Below are 25,216 nucleotides of genomic sequence, written 5' to 3'. Positions count from 1 at the left end.
TTCTCGTGGTTCTTCCATAATTCCCTTGGCAATGCCAATGGCAGATTTAAGACTACTTACTTCATGGATAAGAGGTCCTTTTGGTGATGACATGTATTTATTCTTAGTGCAATGTATGTGACCGTTTCTCTTGAGAGTCTCTTGTTAGAACAATAGTGTTCTTATTATCTAGATAATGGAAATAGAAGAGCAGAAGCAAAAGCAGTTGGAATTACTTGAACAAATTGAGCAACAGAAGTTAAGGTTAGAAACCGATTGTTTTCGGGCTCAACTGGAAGAAGAAGAAAATAGAAAGAAAACTCAACAGCCTGAGGTAGGAGGCCAGAAAATAGCAGTCATGATGTCTAGGTTCCTCCTACTTTATAAATGTTTTCATCAGTGTGTGTGCTCTACCATATAGATGTGACCAGGTTTACTAGTAAGGTGTGTGCTGAGCTTTTTGGACTTACCTGTTTTTGTAGAAAACATTAAAGTACTTTATTTCTTCATTTTTAGGTTTGCTCTGCTCCAATGTCACATGCTGTGATTTCTGATGAAGATTGTCACAGGCAGATGATTCGTAACTATCAGCATCAGCTTTTACAACAAAACAGGTATGGACTGTGCTACATCTTTGGGATTTATTATTTCTTTTATATAAGAATCTAGTTGGAATTTTGTTAGAAATTGCCGTAGTGTTTTTTGCAAAGGCAGTGGGAATATATTTTTCTCTGGTAAATATGGCCATTTTTAGATTGCTACTTACAAGGTTTAATGTGTAAATATTTGAGAATGTGGGTTTTTTTTTTAAATACAAATTAGTAATATTTGTTTTTATATTTGTTTTTGATAGGTTACACAAGCATTCTGTTGAAACTGCTAGGAAACGATTACTTGAATACCAAACCATATTAAAGGAAAGATACCCACCCATGCCACCCACATCACTGATGCCTGATTCTGCTCTATCAGGACCCACACAGAAATCCCAAAAGTCTGCTGCTGCAGCGGGTCACTGGGTTCCATGCCAGAAACTGAAGCTGAGTCCTGACAAATATCAACCTGTGCAGTCATCACAGATCCCCACATTAGATCAAAGTGATATTCAGGCAGTAAGACAGGGTCACTTTCCACAGAGGCAAGGAGAAACAGGTGCATCAGAGATGTTAGCCAAGCAATCTGTCGGGTCACAGGAACACCTGCTGCAATTCTCTCAGGCAAAAGCACATCAGAGAGACTGTAAATTTGTTCCTAAAGATTCTCATGCACCTTTAAGAACTTTGTCTTACGATAGGCCACAAACGTTACTGGATACTGGAGAAGTTTCTAAACCTCTGAGGGTGACAACTTGCCAAACTTTAGATTCCCAACGTGTATCATCAGAGGATAGTGAAACAATACCTTCTAAGCCAACTGAACCGTCTTCATTTCTCCCACTGGTACCTGAACGTTCTTTTACTAGTCTCCCAGTTAAACATGAATCTGGAAAAGTTCAAGGACCCTTTACAACCATAAGCAAAAGTACAGTTTCTATAAACCAGTCTGTAATCAGTCAAATGCATGATCAGCCTTTGTCATCCTCAGGCACAATCAAAGCCCAGCATAGTAATTTAAAGTTTCCCCAAGAACAGTTAGAACTACAGAAGGAAGGTCTTCAAGCAAGACAAGAGGCTCAGGAAAAGCTTGTTTATTGCACACAGAAAGAACTGGAAAAGCAGGCTGGTCTCCCCGTATTCCTCCCATCATCATCTGGAGATTTATTTACTTCACTGCCATCTGCCTCAGCTGAATCAGGGAAAATTTGGGCATCTTCAGCAGAAAGTGAGGCCACTGTTTCCTCAGGCAGTATGGACTGGGGTTTTTCACAGCCTGTCTCATCACAGCAAACTAATTTGGAATTTCTCCAAGAACAGATCAGTGTTCAGAAGGATAACCTTCAGGCGAGGCGGGAAGCTCAGGAAGTTTTGCTGGCACGTAAACAGAATAAACTGGATGAAATTGTACATTCTGAGCAGACCAGGCCCTCTGGGCCACATCACATGACTCAGAAGTCGTTTAGTTCACTAACGTTGACTGATAGACAGCCTAGAAAAATTCAGGAACAGCCTTTACCTATGAACAAGAAAGGGCTTCTCCCAAGCCAGTCTGAAATCTCAAGATCTCAGGATGGGTCTTCAAGTTTTATACAGCAGATCCCACCTGTGCACAACAGTTTAAAGTTGCTTCAAGAACGGCTAGCTACACAGAGGGATGCAATTCAGGCTAGAGATGAAGTGCAAGAGGAACTACTTTTACATAGAGAAAGAATTTCGGGAGACACTGTGTCTGAACCAGTAAAGTCACTCTCCTCAGTGATTACTCAGCATTCAGATGCTTCTCGTGCAGTTTCAGAAGTTGGGCCTAAGAGGTCCCAGGAACTCTATTCATCTGAGAAGGAGAATATAGTTCCCGCTAGCCATTTGATCACCCCAGCACTTCAGGAGACTCGTGGCTTTCCGCCACTCCAGGAACAGTTACACATTCAGAGGGTTATACTTGGTGCTAGAAAAGAAACTCAGGAATATGCATACAAAGAAAATGAATTAGAAAAAGGACTTCGTTGTCAACAAACTGGCACCCTGTCTTCTTCATCCCAGGGAGCTGAATGGGAAAGATTCCAGGAGTTTCTATCAGTCAAAAGTGACAGTACAGAGCCCTTAAGTCTTAAGATTCCAGGATTTCAGGAAAGACCGGTTAGATTTTCACAACATACATTTCCTATGCAAAATAATTTGCAGGAACACCACGAATGGGAATTCATAGAAAAAGAGAGTTTTCAGTTTAGTCGTCAAACTCGAGAAAATTCATCTCAACAGACAGGTCTTTCTTCCTTCATGCCTTCTTTAGGACCATCGTCATGTGTGTCCTTGCCTTCTGCTGACTCTGGTACAACACAGAGTGGCAGTAAAGTCACATCAAGCCGTCTTCAGGTACCAGAATTGCAGGATAGACTTTGGAAGATATCCCAACTTATCCAGCCTCAACAAGACAGCTTGAAGGCCCTTCAAGAACAGTTAGCTACACAGAGGGAAGCCATCATCCAATGTAGACAAGAAGCTCATGAAGAAATACTGAGAGAGTGGAAGGAAAGAGTGTTCCCAGAGCAGGTTGGTCCATCTCCCCTGATACCTCAGCATTCACTTGCTTCATTCCCTCTTTCTGACTCGGAAAGAACACAAGAACTTTGCTCAAGCACCAATGAAGATGCAGTATCTTCCAGCTCTTCTGAGATGCTGGCTTTGCCTGGCAGGGCATTGGGTTTATCACATACTGCTTTACCTCAGCAGAGTAATCTGACTGCATACCCAGAACACCTCCATGCACAAGCGAATTCCTTTCATTCTATGGAGAAAGCCCAGGAAGAGTTAATGTTTCCCAAACCATGTAAATTTGCAGAGATAGAACATTTTATCCATCCTCATCACGGTGACTTGAAGGCATATCAACAGCAGTTAGATGTGCAAAGGAAAGCCACTAGATCTGACCAGGAAATACAAAAGGAACTGCTTTTGCGGAGGTTAAATACATTGGAGCAAAGTGTATCTTGTAAACAGATTAGCTCCTCTTCGTTTTCAGAACAGATACCACTACCCGTTGCCAACTCTGAAGGGAACCTACAGTCTTTCCCAACCAAAAGTGATGACCCTGAAATGCCCAGCTTCCATGGTGAGCTACCTCAGCAGGATAACCTGACCATGCAGTTGGACTTGGAAATGGTATCTCATAAAGACCTGCTTTTACACAAACAAAACAGCCAGGATAAAAGTGGCTCTCCTGAGCATGCCATCCCTGCTTTCTCTCTCTCCAAGGAAATAGAGCACCCATTCATTCCATTACCTTTTGCAGAAGCTAAATCTGAAAGCATTTGTGAGGCGTATTTACCTAAAAAGGAGCTTGTAGCTCCTTCTAGGGAGGCTGTGACCCCAAGAATGCAGAGCAGACTTTTGAGTTACTCCCAGCCTGTCTTAACTCAGCAAGACAACGTGACTCTTCAGAAGCAGCTGCATCTACAAAGAGAAGCTCTGCACTCTAGACAAAAAGCCCAAGAGGAGTTACTTGTGCAGAGACAGACAGCTTTGAAACAGCAAATTGAAAAACACAAAGAGACTTTGAAAGAGTTCTTGAATATCAGTCAGGTATGGTCTGAATTTAAAACTTGAGCATTACACAGAGATGTTTAAACCTGATTCCATTTTAATCCTAAACTATCGTCCCTTTGGTTATTGGGAGTATGGAAATTAAAAAAAAAAAATTATCTACTTCATAGGGTCATTTTAAATAGTCACCATTAAAGAATATCCATTTTCATTTTTGAGTTTTGTTGTAGTAGATTCTTACCTAACCACAGATAAAAATTGTAAAAAGGACTAATTAACAGATGTCTTTCATAATGTAATAGATCTGTTCTCTAATGACTTCATTGACATTTGTATATGAATCAAATTCCCTGAATAGCATGTGGTATAGCTGGCATAGTTGGAGGCTGATAGAGGCAGAGCTACTGCTTATTTTAGTTAAGAAGACTGGTGTGGGCACTCAGACATTGCCATCTGCTCTCATGAATATGAATGGGTCTGTTCTATTTTAGGCCATTTCTTAGGTTTTTTAGTACAGAATTCTGCAGCACATAGATGTTTGGGAGGCACTTGGTCTAGAAGTTAAAAGTCTTAGAGCTGTGAATGAAATGTAAAGGGGGAAACACAGAAGCATTCAAGTTTAATCTTTCAACAGATGCAGAGGGAGCTAGGACTTGGATGTGTGGCCGTATTTTTTGCATTAGGTGTGTCCTCCAGTGTTGGAAGTATGACTCAGTTTTGGTCTGCCAACATAAAACACAGAGATGTTTATTATGAACTGTACCTGGGGATATGGATTCAGGTGTTCCTGAATAACATGTTCCACTATGTAAATAGTTACAGGAACTTATAGTCACAGAACAAAAGAAAATGATGAATTCCTGGTGTTTTCCAAGTGTTTCATTGGGCCCATGAGGCAGGCGACTTGCAGATGTATAGTGGGGCTAGTAATTCTCTGTGCTCTGACTTAAGATGCCAGTTCTTCAGGTGATCACCCCCATTTCCCTTTCTCAGGCAAGGAAGCCCACAGGAGAAAATGACTTGAAAATTCAGAATATAGACCAGCTCAGAGGGTGGCTTCCTCTTGTCCAAGCCCCTGCCTGGGGAGCATCTGATCAGGAGGGGTCTAGTGGTGAGCAGCCACGTTCAGCAGATGTCCATGGTGAACACAGTGGTGAGATGTCCCTGTTGTCTTTTTATCATTGCCATCATCCCTGCAGCTTGCTGACTGAAGAAAAGCTTCCTGTGTGTTCACAATGTTTCATTTGTTTAACCTTATCTTTGACCTGATAGGTGAGAGTCTGGGCAAAGATCTGAGTGGTAGAGCCTCTAAGCCACCTGTCTCCAAAGTGAAATGTGGTTTGGACTTAAACCAGCATGAGCTTAGTACGATACAGGAGGTGGAGTCACCAGCAAGTGGCAGGACTTCCATGCCAGGTACAGTGTGACAAAATCCAACATTTTACTAGTTTGCTAGCTTTCTACCTATTTTCAGTATGCTAAAATAGATTTAAGAGCTGGTCTTTGAGTACTTGTAAAAAGAGACTGATTTACATAAAAATAATCTAAAATTTTGAACCAGAGAGATGGCTTGCCAGGTAAAAAGTATTTTCCTGCTCACTATACAAATCTGACTGCTGGAGTGCAATCTCTGGATCCCAGGTGGAAAACATGAGCCAACTCCTTAAATGTAGTCTTCTGACTTCTACATGCCTGCAGTGATACACACACACACACACACACACACACACACACACACACACACATATATCACATATACACACAATAGTAATAACATAGAATTTATTGAAGTACTTAAAGTTTTGACTTAAAATATAGCACTGCAGCTTTGTTCTGTCTCACTTGGTAAAGGCAGTATACACTAAACTGTAAATGTTAGAACTTTAAGGGAAAGTTATCCTGGAAGTCAGAAGCCACAGACTACAGCTCAGCAGGGAAAGGTATCCCAGCAGAAGTGTTAGCAACTCTGTTTCAGTGGGGGATGATTTCTCCAGAAAAGATTTCCCTAATGCAAGGGAAACAACTCTCCTCCAGCAGGGGATGGTATACCCGGAGAAATGTTACAGTTCTGCTCAGCTTTCTGGAATGTAACAATTCTACTCCAGCAAGGAAAAGTTTTCCCAGCCAAAAGTGTTACAGTTGTGCCCTGCTCCTTCTCTGCTTGGCAAGAGCTGTTACAGTTCTGCCCTGCTCAGACCAAAGTTGTTACTGTAAGCCTTACAGCTTCGATGGAAAGATATCCTGGAACCCAGGAATCAAGGAATACCATAAAGTCTCATCACTCACACAACAGACCTCACACAAGAGATTTATTGGGAGGGAGAAAAGCAGGAGGTGGCTGCCTCTTCTTAGACAAGAAATAGCAACAAACTGAACAGGATACAGGGCTTATAGAGTTACTTGGAAAGGGGGTGGAATTTTTCAGGGTGGAGCTTTCCACAGTGGAGATTGGTGGCATTTCATGTCCAGAGCCTGGGCTTTTTACTCTGTAGCGTTGGGGGCAGGGTCCAGCAGTTATTCTGTGGGTGGAACCTGGCAGTTGGAGGTCCTCAGGGGAGGGGCCTGGCCACTTGTGTGGCTCAAGGGTCTAACAGTTAAAGCTCTGCTTTGCTAAGGGATTTTCTCACAGAGATGTAGCTCTGCTCTGGTGAAAGTAAGTCATTAAAACAAACATCATTTAAGAGATTTATTAGGAGGGAGGAATCCAGGAAAGTGGCTACTTCTGCCAGGGTGGAAAATGGCAGCCCCAAACTGGTACTGGACTTATATAGGGTTTCTTAGGGGTGGAGCTGTCCAAGGTGGAGATTTTCAGGGTGGGGATTGGTAGGATCTCAGTTCCTGAGTTTGAGACAAGCTCAGGGTGTAGGGTAAAGGGCCAGCCAAAGAAACACACCCTGGCCTTAAAACCAGAGCCAATGAAAGAAACACACTTTGGTCCTGAAACCAGAGCCACATCTGCCCCTGACCAGCTGAGCATGAAACCAACCAATTCCTGGGCATGAAATCTAGCCAGTCAAGCTTGTCAAAGCTTAAGGGGATTGAAATCTGACCAGTTCCCATCCTGAAAATCTCCACCCTGGAAAAACTCCACTCCTTAGAAGCCCTATATAAACCCTGTATCTGTTCAGTTTGCTGCTGCCTTTTTCCACTTTGACAGAGGCAGCCACTCTCCCAATAAATCTCTTGAATGAGATTTAGGTGAGAGTTTCCTTCCCTGGAATGGAGCAGAGCAGAGAAGTAACATCTTTGGCTGGAGCAGAACTGAGCAGAACTGTAATACTCTCTGGGGAAACCTTCCCCAAGCAACACAGAGTTGTTATACTCTGGGGGAGGTGAGCAGAGTTATAACAACTTAACTAGGGTAACCTTCCCTTGCTGGAACAGAGTTGTTACATTGAGGAAACCTTTCCCTGGAACAGGGCTTTACTGTTTTTATGGTGACTTTGTGGTACTCTTTGGCTCCCGACTTCCAGGATCACTTTCCATCTGAGCTGTAATGCTTACACAGATAGTAGTTGGATCTAGTGCTCTGGGATTGGTTAGTTTTCGTGTTCAGGAATTGGTTGGATTTCAGTTCCTGAGTTAGGGGCAGGGTGTCTGACTCTTGTCTCAGGGCCAGGGTGTTCTTTCAATGGTACTTTTCATTCCAGAATAAGTAGCTTCTCTCTCACATAGGAAGGCATTGTGTACTGTAAAAAGCTTTCTGTCTCACATGGGGAAGGCAGTGTGCACTGACCCCAGCTTCTCTCACACATGGGCAAGGGCAGCATGCTGTGGCCAAGTCTGCTCTCTCTCTCTCTCTCTGACACAGTGCTTCCTTTCATGTCCACCATTTAGACACATTTCAAATATGGAACTCAGTTCTCTTTTCCCTTCTGCATCTACTCCCACTACTCTTCTCCTACATGTTAATGGGATATTTTAGTTGTTTTCTTTCTAAATAGGCTCTCACTTTGTAGTTCTGTCTTGCCTGGAACTCAGTGTGTAAACCAGGCAGGCCTTGATCTTTTTCTTTTATAGGATAATGATGCCTAAAATGTTGACTTTACCAACAATTAGAACATATTTGTTTACTATACTATTATATCCAAACACCTAAAAATTACTTCCTGGAATCCTTGAATTTCTTAACAACCTTTAGATTTTAGAGTCATTAGATAATTTTCTTTATGAAATTTACCAAAGCAGGTCTTGTTTAGGAGGAAATCAGCTTTTTGCTGCTTAAAGATGTACATGGGAGGGTAATGTTAATCAGCCATTTGGGTCAAGCCTGTTTCTTATGGGAAGACTGTGAGAAGGCAGGGAAACAGAGGCCCTTTAGGGTTCAGTGCCTTTCTGTTCTTAGTAGCAATGAGCATGATATGTTTCATGAAATGAGTCAGGATTTTATGACTGGCTTTGAGCTTTTTCCCGTTCAGAAATTAGTTTACTAATTCAGAATGATTATGAGGAAAGTCTTTGTCACTGATTCCAGTAGTTAACTGAATCATGTTTGAGATTTAAAAATGCCATCTTGTATAAAGAGACAATCACATTACTCCACTTCCTCCTTAAGGGTTGGCCCCTCCCTTGATGTCCTCCTAACACTAAATAATTTCCTACGCTTAGTTCTCCTCTTTGAGCTGTTACACCCACCCATGTACACTCCCACTCAATCCTGACTGAAAGCAGAGCCTTGCAGTGTAGCTCAGACCATCTGCAGATTACATATGTGTGCCTGGCTAAACAAGGTCATTCATAAAAATGGCATTTCCCCCAAAGAAGTGAAAATTGGTTGTGAAAAGAGTGGGAAAGCCTTGCAGTGCTTTTTAATTTACAGAGTAAAGCTTAATTGAAATTACATATGGGCGGGGCAGTTAGAGGGTCCAGACTAGTCTGTATTAATTTTTCTTTTCTCTTTTTTCTTTCTGGATAAATTTCCTTAATTCTTTTATTCTACTGAATGAAATTCTTTTATTCTGAATTTTTGATGATCCAATTGCAGTTAACAGAAAGTCACTTTTTTCTCTCTGATTCCTCCTACACACCACCCTGGTAACATCCTACTTTTGTATTGGAGTTACTTTAAGAGTTAGTTTTTGGTTTGGTTCTGTATTTTCTGTTGATCCAAAGTTTTATTTACTGTTGAATTTCATGGAAAAGGTGGGGCATTTTCATCAAGGACTCTCAATAGGAAAGTATCTCGTGCCAGCCCAAGCCTGGCTACTGTCTGGGTGGAATAAAAGAGTTTATAAGCCTGACTAAACCGCCAACACTTGAACCTTTAAGGGTTCAGATTTTCAAAAAACTATTACCTATTATATGATAAAACAGCCATTTATTCACTAGAGAGGTGGTTCAGAAGTTGAACACTTGCTGCTCTTCTGGTTCCCAGCACACAACCATTTTAGCTCCAGCTCCATGGGATTCAGTGCCCCTTCTGACCTCCAAGGGCACTGCACACATGGGCTATGAATATATATATACATACATAAACAGGAAAAACACTTAAACACTTTAAGTTTTAACTGGAACTTAATGAATTGGTTATTCTTCCCCTCTCCTCAGGTAAATCAGATTTTTGTCAAGATCGAGACCCCTTAAGGGTCTCAGTAAGCAGAGAACAAAGTTTCCTGGGGAGTCCACTGGCATGTGACCCATTTGGTTGTCACCAACCACCTGCCCAGAACAGCAGAAGCCATGACTGTGATGAAGCCGGTAAGTTGAAGTGTTACATTACACACAGGACATGTGGATGAAAAGTGGTTGCTGGGGTCTGTGTAGTAGTGATAAGTAGCTTTGGTGACTGTTGATTTATGTAGTCACTGACAGTCATGAGGGTGGGGCTGAGATGTATGGAGACCAGACTGTGCATTCTGCTTCTGTCTCCCAGGTGACAGAAAATCTTTATTGTGAAGTCAGTTCCACCACCCAGTGGCAGCCAAAGCGAATTTTCTTGCTTTTGAATTTATGGATACATATAGACATGAAGCTATAGATAAGAAGCTGTAATATTGCTTGCTGGCCTAAAAAAAATCCAATACCATTTTATTAGTTGTAACATTCTTTTTAGTAATTATTTTTCTGGGATTTCTTTTTATTTTAGCTTCATTTAGTCACAAATAGTTGATATGTGAATTGTAGCCTCTGGAGGGTCTCCGAGAGGGACTGACTCCAACATCTGCCTTTTGTGTTCCAGTGAAACAACAGTATACATTGTCGTTTTTGATAATTTTGATATACTTTTTCCTTTGACTCAACTCTTAATTAATATTTGAATATTTTAAGAGTTTTACCTCTAGACTAGCAGTGACTAATTTTTTTAAAGTAATGAATATTACCCTGAGTATTATAGGCGATAAATAAATTGGTGTTTTTTTTTTTCGGTGGCCAGAGGTAAGGCAACAATTTAAGAAGAAAAATATAAAAATAAGGTGTAGAAATGTAGGGAATAATACTCTCTGTTGCTAAAATTTTACTTTGTCCTAATTTCCCCTACCCATTTTGAACTCTCCAATCCATCTTTCAGTTAAAGTCAAGGAATCTGATGTTGAGAATCATGCAGTATTGAGTCACGCTGTCTCAGAAGAAGCCGCAAGTACATACCTGGGTCCAGCTGGGAAGCCAGATGGCAAGGTCAGTGATGCTACTTTGTGTACTACATTGAGCTGTTTGGTTCCGTGTTTCTGTTTAGTTTGTTAGAAACTTTGTCCTCTGAGATCTACTGAGGTGGATCAATGATGAAAATAGCCAAATCTGAGCATCAGAAGACCTTTTGGTCTGCTTGGTGCGTGATCTCTACAGTTCTGAGAAGCAAAACTACAAAATAGCTTAAAACAGTTAAGGTCTGTGTGTGCTGAGAGAAGAGGTGCATGCGTGCATGTGTGTGCTGAGAGGTGTGTGTGTGTGTGTGTGAGAGAGAGAGAGAGAGAGAGAGAGAGAGAGAGAGAGAGAGAGGAGAGAGAGAGAAATCATTTCTGAGCAATGATGAAAAGGCTTTAATACTGAACCTTGTCACTATGAAGGTTTCTACACTTGACCTGAGCTCAGAATTAACAACTGCACTGTTGATGATTTGTGGTTTTTCTAGTTGTCCTGATACATTATGATCTAATATTGTCTTTGAAATTTTAGGCTGAAACACAAGAGATGTCTCAGGAGCAGTTATCTTCAGTAACTGTTTCTACTGGAAGCTTCTTAAGCTATGAAGTCACAGATTTGAGCCTTACAGATCCAGGTACTATCAAACTTTGCAAATGCAGTGAAGGAGCGGCACTGGCTGCACGCCAGTGTGGTGATGGAGGAAGCACTGCTTCTCCATGCTGTTTCCTGGTGGTGTGTTTGGGGGAAAGCTGTCTCAAGCCTACAAAGGAAAACCTCAGTGTTGAGTAGAATACTATAAACAACAGTCACTCGTGCACTTTGGCACATCTTCCCATCTAGTGGAAATATCTCTGAGCAGATTTCTTGGTTGCATCAGTCTCGGCAATATATACTGCTGTGACACATTTGTGAGGCAGTAGCCAGCCATTACCTTAATGTGTTACAAATGTTAATTAAATGTTTTGCTTAAACTCAAATTTTAGAGTCATTTTCGGAACAGACGGAGCTTCAAGAACAAGACTCTACCACTAAACAAGAAGAGACCTCTCCTTTTAGTTGTGCAGTGCCTTCAACGCCAGTCATTTATCAGCAGCTGCACCCCTTGGATGCTGATGAGTCTCTATTGCCCAAGGAGGAAGAAAAGGCATCCGATCACATACATGTTCAACAGATCATAGACAAGGATTTACATGAAGCAAACTTGATACCTGAAAAAAGAGACTTGCAGGGTAAAATTTTAAAAGAATATTTTTCTAGCTTTTCACCTTTCATCGTCTTTAGTTTTAAGTATTGTTTGAGCTTCATATTCTTTATCACCTGCACATCATTTATGCCATAGATATTGAGGGCATTTATGAGACAAGGCATCTGGGGACACTCTTAACTGGAGAATAGTAGGGGCCAGCCAGATGGCTTGACATTAAAGGTACTTGCTGTCAACCCATGACCCATCATGGGGATTCAGTCCCCAGAATCCACATGGTTGAGAGATCTGACTTCTGAAAGTTATCGCTGTCCTATACACAAGCATTGTGGCAGGTGCACCATTCCATGCACATGTACATCAAACACATAAATAAATGAAGATAATTTTTAAACAAAAATAAAAGTGTGAAGAGAAGATTAATGGAGACATGTCCCTACAACTAAAGCAGGGATATGAGTGAGATTCCTGCCATGAAACCCTTGAAGATTTGAAATTAAATGAGATTTGCACATAAGATCCAGTACATGCACCCCAATAACTAGACAGAAGCTGGTAAAATGGAGATTTGAATTTTAGTTTCTAGACTCACTAGAAGATTCCATTTACACCCAGTAACAGTCATGACTGAGCATGGGAAACAAATGGAAGTAATCCTGCTGTATAAGAAATGGTCTGAACCCTTTTCCAAGTCTCACTAAACCTTTTTCTTTCCCTCCCTCCAAGTTTCAGGTGTGGACCTTGACTTTCCAGAACTGGAACATGTATTTCCACACTTGCATCATCAGCTCTTTAAACCCTTGGAGCCATATCTAGATTTTGACTTATCACCATCCTCCTCTGGGATTTCTGAAGACAACAGAGACTTTCATGAGGTAAATTAAAGTTTACATAAGTGATTTGTTTCATTCTGTCCTTTTTTTGTAGCCCCAGCTGAAACTTAAGTTGCCAGGACAGGCTGACCCATGTGTTGGTGCACACCACCACGCCCAGCCTGTCTTTCCAGGGGGTTGGATGTTCTAAGTCCTTGCACTCATTCTTCAACACCAAGGGAGGAAATACTTTTCATGCTGACATCACAGAGTTCACTAAGACCATTTGACAACACAAATGATAGGATTTATTAGTACTGTTTTTGTAGATTTTGTAGCTCCCCTTCACCTTTGTGCTGTTCCCCTTCACCATCCCAGCACCCACACTCAGCATTAAGTAGGTTTACAGAAATCAGAGGAAGTGGTTAATTATCTCACAGCAACTAGATCATTCCGGGCAGGGTATGGGTTGTTATAATACAGAGTCAGTATTTCAGTCTTTGTTTTCAGCAGAGCTCTGAATCTTCACCTAAGAAACACGATGTTAAGGAATCCTCCAGAAGCACAGCTTGTTCCACAGCATTTAGGGCCAATTCAGAGCAGCCTGACATTAGCCTAGCTCATGCTGCAACACAGAGTTTTGCTGCTGAAGGTACGTGAAAGCCCAAGACTTTCCTCTTTTTGAGGATCTGTTTATTAAATAATGTAATTATGTAATAATATATACTTAAAATGTGAGTTTCTCTATCTAGTATTTATGCTGACTTTGTGAACTTTTTTTTACTGCAGGATCTGAACAATCTTTCAAGCAGCTTCTACCAGAATTCTCTTCACAGGAAAGCCAACATGCTGATCTACCAAGTATTTACAGCATCGAAGCAAGAGTTGCCTCCCAAGGCACGGAAAACCATGACTATTCTGAACAGACAGAAATACTACAAAATACGAAAAAAAGTGTTTATTTTCAGTCCTCAACAGAGAACCTGAGTCCAGTCTGCAGTTCTCCCAATAGTTCCACTGTATTTAATCACCTGCTGCGGAGCTCTCCGGGTTCTTCTACCTCTATGCTGGGCTTTGAGGAACAGTCAAGAAAAATGGTTACAGTGCCACAAAGCCAAAGGCTCACTCAAGATAAGAATGAAACTATTATAAATCCACCTGCAGAAAATCCCGAGGGGTCTCATTCATTGAGTGTTGAAAGTGAAATGTCTATTCAGAACAGATTTAAAACTGAAACCACAAACCCACCTCAGCTTTTGGAAGCAGAGCACATTATGAATTCATTTCCGAGCTCTATTCCTGTCTGGGTAAGTGTGCTTTGTAAAATAGCACCCTCTTTCTGAGAAATCTTTCCAGCAGAATTGAAAACACCAATGCAAGTTTGGTTCAGTTTGTTAGATTTCCAACTTTACAGTCAACAAGCTTACTTTATGCTAGGAAGGCAGAGATGGGCAGGGTCTGAATTCAAAGCCAGACTAAGGACACCCAGTTCTTCCACACTGCTCCTCCCATATGTCCTGAGTTTTTATACAAATATTATCTAACCAGGTGGTGCAGAGGCAGGTAGATTACAGAGCAGGTTTCAGGACAGAAAAATACTGTATTGACCAAAACATAAGACATGCTTTCTCTTTGAACTGTTGAACAGGAAACAGAATCTGGCTATGGTATAATGGAAGAGCCAGATCTCACTCTCGTAAGCGCCAGTGACATCAGCACTGCTGAAACAGATCTTGCTACCTTAACCCTTGAAGAGAGAGGCAGTGAAGCACAGAGCTGTGCCCAGGTAAATGAATTATAGACGCCACAAGCAAGTCCTCCACAGGGCTAAGGACAAAGTCTTGTAATTATAGAATCCCTCAGTCAAGCAGCACGTTTTCTACCTTAAAGAAACAGGTTAAGTTATAGAGGAGTTGGTGCTAGCAGCAACTTTGCCCAATGGTACCTTGTCTGCAAAGGAAAATGGGGCTCAAGATTTGGTTTAATGCTAGCAAAGCCTGGAAACACAGTGAAACAAAGTCACCTTCTCAAAATCAGGCAGGTGCATCTTCAACAGAAACCTCTGTTTATGGAGCTGTATTAGAGTCTTGTATGGATCAACCCCAAGTGGCACCTTCAGGTAAGTCTTGTATCTTATCAGCCCCTAATGTTTTTCTTTCTTTTGAGCCAGTTTCTCTGTCTAGTCCAGGCTGGCCTTGAACTCATAGATTTGCCTGCCTCTGCTTCAAAGCACCACCACTGCCTAGCCAAATAATCGCTAATGATGCCTTTTTTTTTTAAAAAAAAATTGCAGTCACAATGAAAAGAAAAAAGACATTTGTGGAGCGATCCTACCAGAGGCAGAGAGAAATGCGGAATAAAACGCAACTCACAACAGGTATGTTTCCTTTTTTTTTTTTTTTTTTAAGCAAAACATGAAGATTAGGAACCTAAAGAAATCCTTTATCTTAGGTTTTTCCCTGACCCGCCGGAAGGGTGTTAGTAAAGTCAGAGCACCTCTTCCTGAAGAGAGAAGGACCACACAAGCCCTCATACACCAGAGGGCACTAAGGTATATGTGCATTGTTATTTACTTGTAGTATTTAGCCATTAATGCCCATTTAATCCCATGTATATTTCTTACAGATTATACAGGCAGTTAGCTGAGGTAAAACAGCAAAGAGAAGAAAAAGCAAAGCAAGAAGTCTGTGCCCAAAATAGAGCAAGGGCAAAAGAATTTCATAAGGTGAGCAGGGGCCAGTTTTTCCCTCTAAAAAGCAAACAAAATTCAAACAAAACTTAATTAATTTTCATTCCTTCTGCAGAAAACACTAGAGAAACTTCGAGCCAAAAATACATGCTGACTTCCTATAAACTGTGTAAAGGGTTTTCTTTTAGTTTAATGTATAAAACTAGACAAAATTATTTATTGTAAATAAATTTTTATTTAAGGGATTTGATTGCGTTGCTCTCCATCCTGAGTCACATGGTTTCCAGGTTTCTGAAGGGAGTTAACAAAGATTTAAGTTAGGCTCTCACAGCTTCTGACTTGGGGAATGCATGTTATCTTCTCAGAAAAACACAACACTATCAAGTGCCTGCTTTCTTCTGTGAAGAACATCAATCTTTGGTCACAGCGTAAAGAGCTTTTGGTTTCGCAGCCCAACAAGCCCTCTTTGAAATGACCTTCAGTGTTTCTGGCATACGCACCTTTCACTCGTCTGATTGTACTCTTTAGCCCTGCATAACAAGAACAAGGTAGGGGTCAGCACCTGAGCATTCTAACATAATCATAGGAATTTACTCATCAGGAATAAAATGTTCCCAACAGGTTAACTGCTAGCCAAGTAGCACATAGAAAACCTATTGGGAATTTTTTTTATGGTCATGTCCACAGCAAATGAGAAACTGAATTCTCAAAGCCTTGGTAATGACCATTACAATAAGAACATTAAATGACCACTACTTGCCTTTTGTTCTCATCTCTCCTTGAATTAAAGTCAGAACAGTCATGACTAATTCAAAGTTTTCCACCTATGGAAAAAAATGTATAATATTGAGGTTACTCATTAAGTACTCATCTTAAATTGCTCTGTGCACTAAATATTGTCTAAAAGCATGGCCCTTGGGAAAAGGCAGGACATAAGTTCATAGCCAGATGGGCTATGAAGGCAGATTGTCTTGCTCACATATGTAAGCCACATTCCAACACTGTTCACCAGATTCAAAGATCCTTTGTGTTTATATTTGCATATATGGAATCTGGAGAGACCCACCGAAAAATGATGTTCAGAAAGGCTATTTCACTCAGCCCATTCAGAGCAGTTGAACATTGTCTATCATCACAACATCATCTCTCACTGGTAGTCTTTCTACCAGAGCAGCAAATTTCAGTCTACCATCTCAAGCTAACACCTTACCGTAACAATTCTGGTGCCTTCTTCAAACCAGTTTACTTTAGGAACCTAAAAGATTGAATGCAGAAAGTATTATGAATGTATGCAGTATTCTCATTATTCCGTCTGCACGTATGCCTATAGGCCAGAAGAGGGCACCAGATCTCATTACAGATGGTTTGAGCCACCATGTGGTTGCTGGGAACTGAACTCAGGACAGGCAGTGCTCTTAATGACTGAGCCATCTCTCCAGCTGCTAGGAAATGAATTATTAACATGTCTTCAAACCCAAGATTATAGTGGGCAAATGTCACAGGCCTCATTGTCACCACTGTGATGCATCTACTGTGATGGAAGCATGGCCTGTGTTGTGTCAATTTAGCCACATTTACCAGTTCTGGACACTGACTGACAGTGCCCATCCTAAGTAGAATGAGGCTCAGTCTCATGCACTATGCATTAATAAAACCATCTAAAAGCAAACAGAAATGGTGCCTTACCATTTTAAGCCAGGCCTCTCACTTGGTGACACCCTAGGAATAAAAAGAGTAGTTTCATCAAGCAGATGAGAATGCTTGCCACCAAGCTTAGACCAATTACTCCCTAGAACCCACATTGCAATCAACCTTGCTCTGACCTCCACAGGGCACCTATATCCAGTATAAAATAACTGTATCATTAGAAATACCAGGTTTATCTTGCACAAAGCCAAGAAACCAACGATGCCAGATAGTGAATTTCTATTGCACTGTCTTTTGAACACACCAGCAGGAAAGGACTGCTGAGTGCAGATACCATGCAGTGCCAATTCCTAAACCCTCAGCCTGGTGCTCCTAATGAAGAAACTAATGATACAGCCTAATCATTATCTCCTCTAATATCACGCAGACATTCCACATGTTAAGAAGGCTGCATGGGCTTTCAGCTGTTCAGTTTATGCAGCATTCCATCTCAGCCTTCACTCCACTCACTGGAAAATTGCCCAAATCAAACCATTCACTGACCTAATGATCTGCACATACACTGCTGGTCGAGTGTTTTTCACTGAAGCCAGAGTACCCAGGTTTGGCTATCATGCCTGCCTGGCTGCAATGATTCTGAACTGGGGTACTGTGAGACAGATGGCTCTCTGTCTAGTGAGTCACCTACTCAAGTTTCCCTGTTCCCCAGGCTGGCCTCTAACTTGATCCTTGCTTCCAACTCCTAGGATTACAGGAGTGTATCACTAAAGAACTCAAACATCATTTCTAGACACTTAGCATGACATGGAAGCACAAAGAAACGTTTTTTCTAGTCTATACATACAGCAACTGTTTTTGCTGAGAACACACTAAATACCAACAGGATTCAGTTTAACTTACCAGTGTGTTTGAAGAGTTCTGCTTACTCGTTCCTAGAACAGTACATAAGATTTTATGATTGGATTTTTCAGTTATGGAAACTAAGTTCACTGTCCAGACTTAATAGCTGTAGTCAGTTCTATCAGAATTAAGTTTTAGTTCATGTCTGTATCATTCAGCAGCTGAACAGTTTTAATTCATCATTTGAACTGTAGACTTTCCCAAGCAAGATACAGTGCCACCAGACTTACCTAACATTATACTAATCACTGTGAAGGCATGCCAGGGCCTGAAGTTTAAAAGAAAAGGTGGTATATTATTGCTTCAAACGTTTAGATGTTTTGTAGTTCCTTTCACAGACCTAACCATGAGCAGCCCTGTGAGTCAAGCAACCACAAGTTACTATATGAGGCGTTTCCAACGATGTGTGGCTACTGGGGAAGCCCCATCGGGATAGACCTCAAAAAGCAATCATTGTGAAGCCTACATATGAACATCTACAAATAGGAGCTGAAGGAAATCACAAAAAGGAAAGTCATCACAGAACAGGGTTAGGCTCAGAGAGCTGTGTTCTCAAATACTAATCAGTTTACCATATGGTAAGAATTCTTACCAAACTGTTCTAATCACCAGTACACATACACTATTACTTTATTTACTTATTTATTTTGGTTTGTTTTCAGGGCAGGGTTTCTCTGTCTAGCACTGGCTGTCCTGGAAACTAGCCAGGCTAGCCTTGAACTCATAGAAATCCACCTGCCTGTCTCCAGAGTACTGGGTTTAAAGGTTTGTGTTACCACCACCTGGCACATACTAAATGTATGAGATTAATGTTACAAATTTCTGCAGTTAATTATACAATGTTTCGAACATTTATAGGTATAACTTCAGTATGAGGCCTTATAGCCTTCACCCGCTGAACTCATTTAAAATTGTTTCTAAATATGCATGCGTGACCATGCTCCAGGATTTACTGAAGGCTGGAGCACTCCCCTTTCACACAACTCTGAAGATATAAATTGACAATATGCCACTTACTACATTGAAACAAATATCCCTTTCATGGGTATCTTCAATTCTGACTTCATAAAGCCTTTAAAAAAGAAACATTTATTAGATACCTATGCCTCAAAAGTCCAGAATAGTGATGAATCAACCTCATCAATACCATAATCTCTTGATGCAGAATTATATTCCTTCTTGTATGTATCAAAACTCATATTGAGCAATGAGTTCTGGGTTGCAAAAGAGGATTTATTTTTGCACCTGTCTAACCTGCCTTTGTCCACCAGCTGAACAAAACATACAAGTGCTGCCCAAGGCCATAGAAATAAATCTGACACAAAAGCCAGCTTTACAGTTGTGACCACAGGATGTACGAAGCATCCTTAGGGGAAGACACACTCTTTTTAACTAAAGAACTACACACTTAGAAGCTAGCACACAGGGATGTAGCATCCTAGAGCTGTGTTTGGGAGAGTGTATGAAAAGTTTGTTCACAGAAAAGCATTCTTAGAGGTTGTGATTTAGCTTGCATCCCTCACCTCACAAGATGGCTGGTTAATAACCATTTTGTAAACTCCATTTCCAAGGGCCCTGGGTACTAGGATGTATACACACATTCATGCAAGCTAAACACTCACAAAGATATGATTCTGTTTTAAAAACTTTGGAACCAGTCACTGGGCTGGGGTTCCTGAAATCAGAAAGACGTGTAAGATTTCCTATTAGCATTTTTCTCCCAGGATCAATATCACAATTGTTTTTAATGCTCTAAAAAGAAATTCTTAAGTATTTGCTTTCTCAGTCCTCTGTGGCTTCTTTCGCAGGCTGGCTCAGGTCCTTTCTTCATGTACTTGCCAAATGAAACACCTGTAGTCATGTCTTTCTAGTAAGTCACTGTTTCTGAGTGTTCTTTACCTTCTTTAATAAGTCAGATGTACATCTCCTTTCCAGGCCGTTCCGCGTGCTCTCTTGTGCAGTATGTTTACCCTTAGTTTTTTTTAGAGAATGCAGATTCCTTCTTAGTCTTCTTTTGTTCTAAATTTCTCTTTGGAAATTCTGAGCTTATTATGAAGCAACTGTTTTGCTGCATTTAAAGAAAAATCACTGTTAGCAACTAAACTCACAGGTTTATGAGGGCTACATCTATTTATTCAAAGTCCAAAATAACATCTATAGTATTTTCTCATTTGTCAGCCCATACATCTATCAGACTACTTTAATTGCAAAGCATTTTAATAAGTGCAGAGATAAGAACACTGGCTTATCTTCCTAACAGAAGACTAACATTCAATTCCAAGCACCAACATGTGTTTAACTTCAGTTACAAGGTTAATATGACCTCTTCTTGCCCTCCCCAGATTATCAGACATGCACATGTCTGCAGGCAAAACACTAATACGGAATAATTTATTAAGCAAAATAATCTTTCTTCCTCATACCTATAGCAGGAGGAAGGAAGCGCTAGGATGTTAATCCACTGGTCTGTGGTCTCAGGGTTCATTGATATTATCTGACAAAATTAAGAAATGATACTGACTGCCGGCCTCCACACATGTATGCAGGAACACACTTGAGTATGAGTACCTTGTCATAACATAAATGCACAGCCCTGAGCTTTGAATCCAGGGGATAAGCATTAAGAGCAGCAATAGAAAAAAAGCTCAATAACAAATATCCTTGAATATTTCCATTCTTCAGTCTCCTACATTAAGCTTAAACAAAATGTTTATAGAAGCAACTGTATGCAATTTCTACATTCCATAAATAATAAAAATCAGCCACTTACAACCAATTTGATATCGCATTCAGACTCAGGGCTTGTTGCCTCATCTTCTGTTCTGTAACATTAAAAACATATCACAAATCTTACCTGATGCTACAAAGACCTATACTCTAAGGAACATAATATCCTATCTCCAAACTAATACCCCGTGCATCTACTTAACATAAACAATCCTAAATGTAGTGGGTATTATGGTTACTACTTCAAAATTTGATCAGTGGATGGTTAGTCTAGCAAGGTCACATGTCTTTAGTAATAGCACTTGGAAAAGAGGTAATGAGTTCCAGCCCAGCCAATGCTATATAGCGAAATGTGGAATTGCGCATTAAGTTACATTAAAAAAAAAACACAAACCACAAACCTAGGAACAAATTATTCTTCAAGGTCCAACTTACAATGGCTCGTCAATGGGAGAAAGAGGACCATCATCATCCATGTACTTGTATCTTCGGCTGTCAAAGTCTTCCTTTTCTAAATCCTCCCCAGCATGCATTTGTTCCAAGCATTCCTTAAGATGGTGTTCATACTTGAGTTTTTCAATGTGGTGAAAAAATCCTCTTGCAACAGCTTGCTTCAAGTTAGAAAACACAATTCCTTAAATCAAATATAATAAAGCCTGAAATTCTATAAGGGGCTGGGAGATGGCTCACTGTGCATCAAGTGGACCAGATTTGGAAACAGAAACCATGTAAATGCTGAATGTACAAGGTGGTTCTACTATAATTCCAGACTTGGGAGGTGTAGACAGTACCAAGAACAAGCTGAATAGAAAGACAACCTAAATTGTCAAGCTACGCTAAGGCTGTACATGCATATACATGAAAAGAATGACAATCCTGTTTACAAATTCCAAAGGACCATGTGCTTTCCTACAACATTTAATACTTAAATATTTGAAAAAACTTAATATCTGGGTACTCAAATTTTACTGATTTCATGTATAAGGGTGTTTTGACCGCCTGTATATCAGTGCACTACATGCATGCCTGGTGCCCTCAGAAAACAAGGGAACATCACTGGGGTTAGATAGAGATAGTTGTGAGTGACCCTGTGTTCTTCAGCTATATAACTCTCTCCATACATCCCTTGTCCTAGTTAGCTTTAACTCAATTTGACACAGCTCAGAATCACCTAACAAGTGGTCCCAAACTGATGGACTGCTCCTATTATAGTGTAGATTGCTTAGATTGTGGGCGGTACCATTCTCTGGGCAAGGGCTGCTGGGTTAACAATACATGACCAACCAGTTAGCAAGCAGCATCCTTGATCTTATTCTCCAGCCCTTTGGGTACTTCTAAAAATGGACTTGAAGTGATGCCTCCTTACTTTGAAATGACAGGTTTGACTTGAGCTACTGAAATAAAGTTGGGCATGGTATACTTGAATAGTTGAGATAAAGGGCTTTTCTGCATAGAACACTTGCAACATCATTCTCTGAAACTGTATGCACACTAAAAAAATGCCAGTGCAGACTTCACTCAAACACTTGAACTAAAGCCTGAAACAGACTTTACATAGAAGCCACTGTTTAGTGTCAAAGTAACCAAGTGTGTTCCAGGTACACCTTAACTAAGAATGGCCAACAACCAAGTCTTCTAGTCTACAAAGTTCTGGGATAGTCAGAGCTGTTACAGAGAAACCCTGACTGGAAGAACTGGGAGGGAGGGCAACAACCCCATTTAATTTTACCACCTATATGAGAATGACTCACCTCATATGTTAAAATTTTCTTCCAAGGTAAGGGTTTTCTTCCATTTTCAGATTCTAAGAATGGAAGCACAGCTCCTTTGTTTTTAATTTGTTTCCTATCTATTTGTGACCTCCTAGGGTTTCTTCTTATTCCAGGTGGTCTTTCCCGTGGTCTCAACTTTGGCTTGTATTTCCTCTTTTTCCGTTTCTTTTTCTTAAATCTTTCAAAAATGGCCTTTAAAGTCAAAGGCCTTGGTTCTATAGAGGAGTCACTTGAAGAGTCAGTTTCAACGTTCGCAGGTGAAATAACACGTTTTGCAGTAGGGTTTCTTTGCTTTTGTGTGGGTAAAGGAATGTACTGTGTCTTAAATAAGCTTTCAGATGAGTCATCACTAAAATAAATAAAAAACAAACCGCATTACTGAATTATCACTAGAAACACTTCCCATTCATGAGTGTGAGGCTGCTCAGGCAGTATTTAGAACTCCAGCATGAATGAGCTCAACGACCTCTCCTTTTTGGAGAACCAAACTCCTATGATACAAACTGTAGGCAAAGTACACATAAGACAAATTGGATGAAAATTTTCAAAGTTTAAATGTACATTCCTTCAAAATCCAGCACCCCCAAATCATACCCAACATTTTAGATGGACCAAGTAGTTAGTCTAGCCATCATATTTAAAGCACCAGCTTGTTAAAATGTTCAATTTTCTTTCAAGAGAAAAGCTCCACAAATCATCTGCTTAACCAGTAAAGTACTACCTATGTGACAAAAGCCAATTTCGTTAGAAAAAAATGCAGTTTTCCTAAGAATATGTCCCGTTTTTAGGAAGAAGAGTTTTCTGTAGTACAATTAGTAGGGCGTGTTAATACGCCTTTAATCCCAGCTCTTGGGGGCATAGGCATTGTCATTTGAATGAGCCCACCAGTGGTCACTTAGTCCTTGTCTCAAAATAAATTGAACTGTGCACTGAATCTAGAAGTTTACACTAAATCCAGAAGTTTACCCACCATCTGCCTTACCTTTGGTTTCCAGTGTCATCAGCTCTATCAGGTGTCATGCAGTCAACAGAGTTCCCTTCTGACTGAGCCATCACTTTCTCTCTGCCTTACCCAGTTTTCTGCAATTACAAATTTCAGTGTTATGCACCTTCCCGAACATCCAAGAGTCTTCATTAAAGTTCAGCATACACCATACCACCATGTGAATTCATATAAAAATCAACCTGAGGATAGTCCACTTTAGATCATACTTGGTGGCTCAACTCTCTTAACTCCAGCTACAGTTTTTGGCCTCCCGGATACCACCAGGAATCCAGGCATAAGATTCCAATTCAATTCCAATGCAGTTTGGTTTCTATCTAAATCTACCTATCAATAGCACCTCAATGACTTTACCACCAGCCAGACACACAGTAATTATTATAGTATTACTAATTCCAATAAGTACCCATGGAAGGCAGATTGTGCCTCAAAGTTAAACTACTGGTCAAATCGCCCACAGGCATGTAATCCCTACGGTCAGGAAAGAGCACACACGAACCTCTAGGGTGAGACTGGACAGATGGCTAGCATTAAGAGTACTGGGCTGCACTTCAGTGGACCCGAAATTAAATTCCCAGCACCCACATGGCTGCTTAAAAAGAGCTGTGTCTGGGAAGGTGGTGGTGGCGCATGCTAATCCCAGATCTCGGGAGGCAGATGCAGAAGGCATTAAAGTTCACCTACCGCTTGATCTACAAAGCAGATGCCAGGGCACCAGACTTGTTAAATAAGAAACCCTGTTTCCAAAAAACTACCAAGGGGGGTGGGGAGCTGCAACCAGTTTTAGGGAATTCGATGTCCTCTTCCCTGGGCACTGCACACACGTGATACACATAAAAGGCAAGCAAACACCAGCACATACAAAAAAAAAAAAAATGAAACTTCAACATTATTTTAGGCTACACAAATTCTAGAGCTAAACTATTCAGAACCTTGAAGGATAAGAAAACCAGGTGAGGGTGGAGGGGAGGAAGTGTAAATATTTTGAATGGAAAAATAAAAGAGGTGACTAAGACTTTAGACATCAATTGTTTAAATTAATCCATCAAAACAACTATGTAGCCTGGCCGGTGGTGGTGCACGCCTTTAATACCAGCACTTGGGAGGCAGAGGCAGGTGGATCTCTGTGAGTTCGAGGCCAGCCTGGTCTACAAGTGCTAGTTCCAGGACAGGTCCAAAACAGAGAAACCCTCTCTCCAAAAACCAAAAAGTAACACACTTAGACCGTTTGTACCAACAATATATCTGTGTGCAAATTCTAAGGTAATTGCAAAGTACACTGCAACAACCTATCTCGAAATCAATCATACCTGTATGGTGCTTTCCAACTGTGAATATCCAAGTTTGGAGGCCACGTGGTGTCAAGCTGCTGGTGTTAACACACGCCGTGGTTAGACCGACAAGAGGCTCTAAGCGCGCTAAGAGATGTAGGCAGGGAGCACACGGCACCTAGAGGACCTTCCTGGCCGGATTCTCCTCGGTACCTCCCGACAGCGACGGGAGCCCACGCGGCCTGCGAAGGCCCTGGGCAGAGCCCAAGGCCCCGAGCAGGGCCCGCTCCGCCTCGCCCGACCTCAGTGCCGACTCCGTGCGGACAGGCGACGAAGAGCCCCGGCCTGCCCTACCCGCGGCCCCCACCGTTCGGTCTGACCCGGTTCCCAACGCAGACACAGGAGTCTTCCTCCTCCACCACGCCGAAAAGACCGTTCCCGCCCGCTGCAGCCGGACTAGGACACCCGAAATCTCGCGTGAACTCGTAGCGGGG

The 25,216-nt window shown here is 41.2% G+C and overlaps 2 protein-coding genes, 1 long non-coding RNA gene and 10 other non-coding genes across 23 annotated transcripts in view; 3 read left to right on the top strand and 10 right to left on the bottom strand.

The window, feature by feature from the left end:
- Cep295 (centrosomal protein 295) overlaps positions 1–15,662 on the top strand; it is a 42,358-nt gene extending 26,696 nt beyond the window's left edge. For 3 of the 11 annotated variants that reach the window (XM_038322711.1, XM_038322719.1, XM_038322718.1), the window contains exons 13-29: positions 173–313; positions 496–593; positions 833–4,154; positions 5,109–5,268; positions 5,388–5,531; positions 9,663–9,812; positions 10,624–10,730; positions 11,229–11,331; positions 11,681–11,926; positions 12,628–12,776; positions 13,224–13,365; positions 13,503–14,020; positions 14,362–14,499; positions 14,751–14,832; positions 15,007–15,090; positions 15,165–15,264; positions 15,339–15,638. In XM_038322711.1, coding sequence (XP_038178639.1) covers positions 173–313; positions 496–593; positions 833–4,154; positions 5,109–5,268; positions 5,388–5,531; positions 9,663–9,812; positions 10,624–10,730; positions 11,229–11,331; positions 11,681–11,926; positions 12,628–12,776; positions 13,224–13,365; positions 13,503–14,020; positions 14,362–14,499; positions 14,751–14,832; positions 15,007–15,090; positions 15,165–15,264; positions 15,339–15,495 — 5,841 coding nt within the window. In that variant the 3' untranslated portion in view covers positions 15,496–15,638. Of the gene's footprint in view, positions 1–172; positions 314–495; positions 594–832; positions 4,155–5,108; positions 5,269–5,387; positions 5,532–9,662; positions 9,813–10,623; positions 10,731–11,228; positions 11,332–11,680; positions 11,927–12,627; positions 12,777–13,223; positions 13,366–13,502; positions 14,021–14,361; positions 14,500–14,750; positions 14,833–15,006; positions 15,091–15,164; positions 15,265–15,338 lie in introns of all 11 variants that reach the window. The other 8 variants (XM_038322721.1, XM_038322720.1, XM_038322717.1 and 5 more) reach the window with 7 other exon arrangements.
- On the top strand, positions 10,827–10,906 carry LOC119810939. The gene has a single exon (XR_005284875.1). It is a non-coding gene; the product is annotated as a small nucleolar RNA U2-19 (small nucleolar RNA).
- LOC119810938 lies at positions 11,074–11,143 on the top strand. Its single transcript, XR_005284874.1, has one exon. It is a non-coding gene; the product is annotated as a small nucleolar RNA U2-30 (small nucleolar RNA).
- Positions 12,999–15,934, bottom strand: LOC119809700. Its single transcript, XR_005284668.1, has 2 exons — positions 15,903–15,934; positions 12,999–15,693 (listed from the first exon to the last, which is right to left on the bottom strand). It is a non-coding gene; the product is annotated as an uncharacterized LOC119809700 (long non-coding RNA).
- LOC119810925 lies at positions 15,752–15,880 on the bottom strand. The gene has a single exon (XR_005284861.1). It is a non-coding gene; the product is annotated as a small nucleolar RNA SNORA25 (small nucleolar RNA).
- Positions 15,935–16,008: 74 nt separating the features above from the next.
- Positions 16,009–16,129, bottom strand: LOC119810930. Its single transcript, XR_005284866.1, has one exon. It is a non-coding gene; the product is annotated as a small nucleolar RNA SNORA32 (small nucleolar RNA).
- A 346-nt stretch (positions 16,130–16,475) lies between these two features.
- LOC119810920 lies at positions 16,476–16,545 on the bottom strand. The gene has a single exon (XR_005284858.1). It is a non-coding gene; the product is annotated as a small nucleolar RNA Z40 (small nucleolar RNA).
- Positions 16,546–16,893: 348 nt separating this feature from the next.
- Positions 16,894–17,028, bottom strand: LOC119810928. Its single transcript, XR_005284864.1, has one exon. It is a non-coding gene; the product is annotated as a small nucleolar RNA SNORA1 (small nucleolar RNA).
- Positions 17,029–17,256: 228 nt separating this feature from the next.
- LOC119810921 lies at positions 17,257–17,394 on the bottom strand. Its single transcript, XR_005284859.1, has one exon. It is a non-coding gene; the product is annotated as a small nucleolar RNA SNORA8 (small nucleolar RNA).
- Positions 17,395–18,065: 671 nt separating this feature from the next.
- On the bottom strand, positions 18,066–18,138 carry LOC119810951. The gene has a single exon (XR_005284887.1). It is a non-coding gene; the product is annotated as a small nucleolar RNA SNORD5 (small nucleolar RNA).
- A 124-nt stretch (positions 18,139–18,262) lies between these two features.
- LOC119810934 lies at positions 18,263–18,393 on the bottom strand. Its single transcript, XR_005284870.1, has one exon. It is a non-coding gene; the product is annotated as a small nucleolar RNA SNORA18 (small nucleolar RNA).
- A 724-nt stretch (positions 18,394–19,117) lies between these two features.
- Positions 19,118–19,242, bottom strand: LOC119810941. The gene has a single exon (XR_005284877.1). It is a non-coding gene; the product is annotated as a small nucleolar RNA SNORA40 (small nucleolar RNA).
- Taf1d (TATA-box binding protein associated factor, RNA polymerase I subunit D) lies at positions 19,162–25,181 on the bottom strand. Its single transcript, XM_038322725.1, has 6 exons — positions 24,762–25,181; positions 23,431–23,528; positions 22,428–22,797; positions 21,112–21,287; positions 20,720–20,771; positions 19,162–20,017 (listed from the first exon to the last, which is right to left on the bottom strand). The coding sequence occupies exons 2-6, from the start codon at positions 23,499–23,501 to the stop codon at positions 19,922–19,924; spliced, it is 765 nt and encodes a 254-aa protein (XP_038178653.1). The 5' UTR covers positions 23,502–23,528; positions 24,762–25,181; the 3' UTR covers positions 19,162–19,921.
- Between the last annotated feature and the right edge of the window lie 35 nt (positions 25,182–25,216).

Source organism: Arvicola amphibius, chromosome 3 (assembly GCF_903992535.2).
Source record: "Arvicola amphibius chromosome 3, mArvAmp1.2, whole genome shotgun sequence".
Classification (NCBI taxonomy): domain Eukaryota; kingdom Metazoa; phylum Chordata; class Mammalia; order Rodentia; family Cricetidae; genus Arvicola; species Arvicola amphibius.
Note: the sequence above shows the minus strand (reverse complement) of the source record. Positions and strands in the feature narration are given on the sequence as shown.

Coding starts and splice junctions, on each gene's coding strand:
- Taf1d (XM_038322725.1), bottom strand. CDS start 23,501: ATGGCTCAGTCAGAAGGGAACTCTGTTGACTGCATGACACCTGATAGA. Junction 21,288..22,427: donor AGAAAATTTTAACATATGAG/GTGAGTCATTCT, acceptor TCTAACTTGAAG/CAAGCTGTTGCAAGAGGATT. Junction 20,772..21,111: donor TCTCCCATTGACGAGCCATT/GTAAGTTGGACC, acceptor TTAATGTTACAG/AACAGAAGATGAGGCAACAA.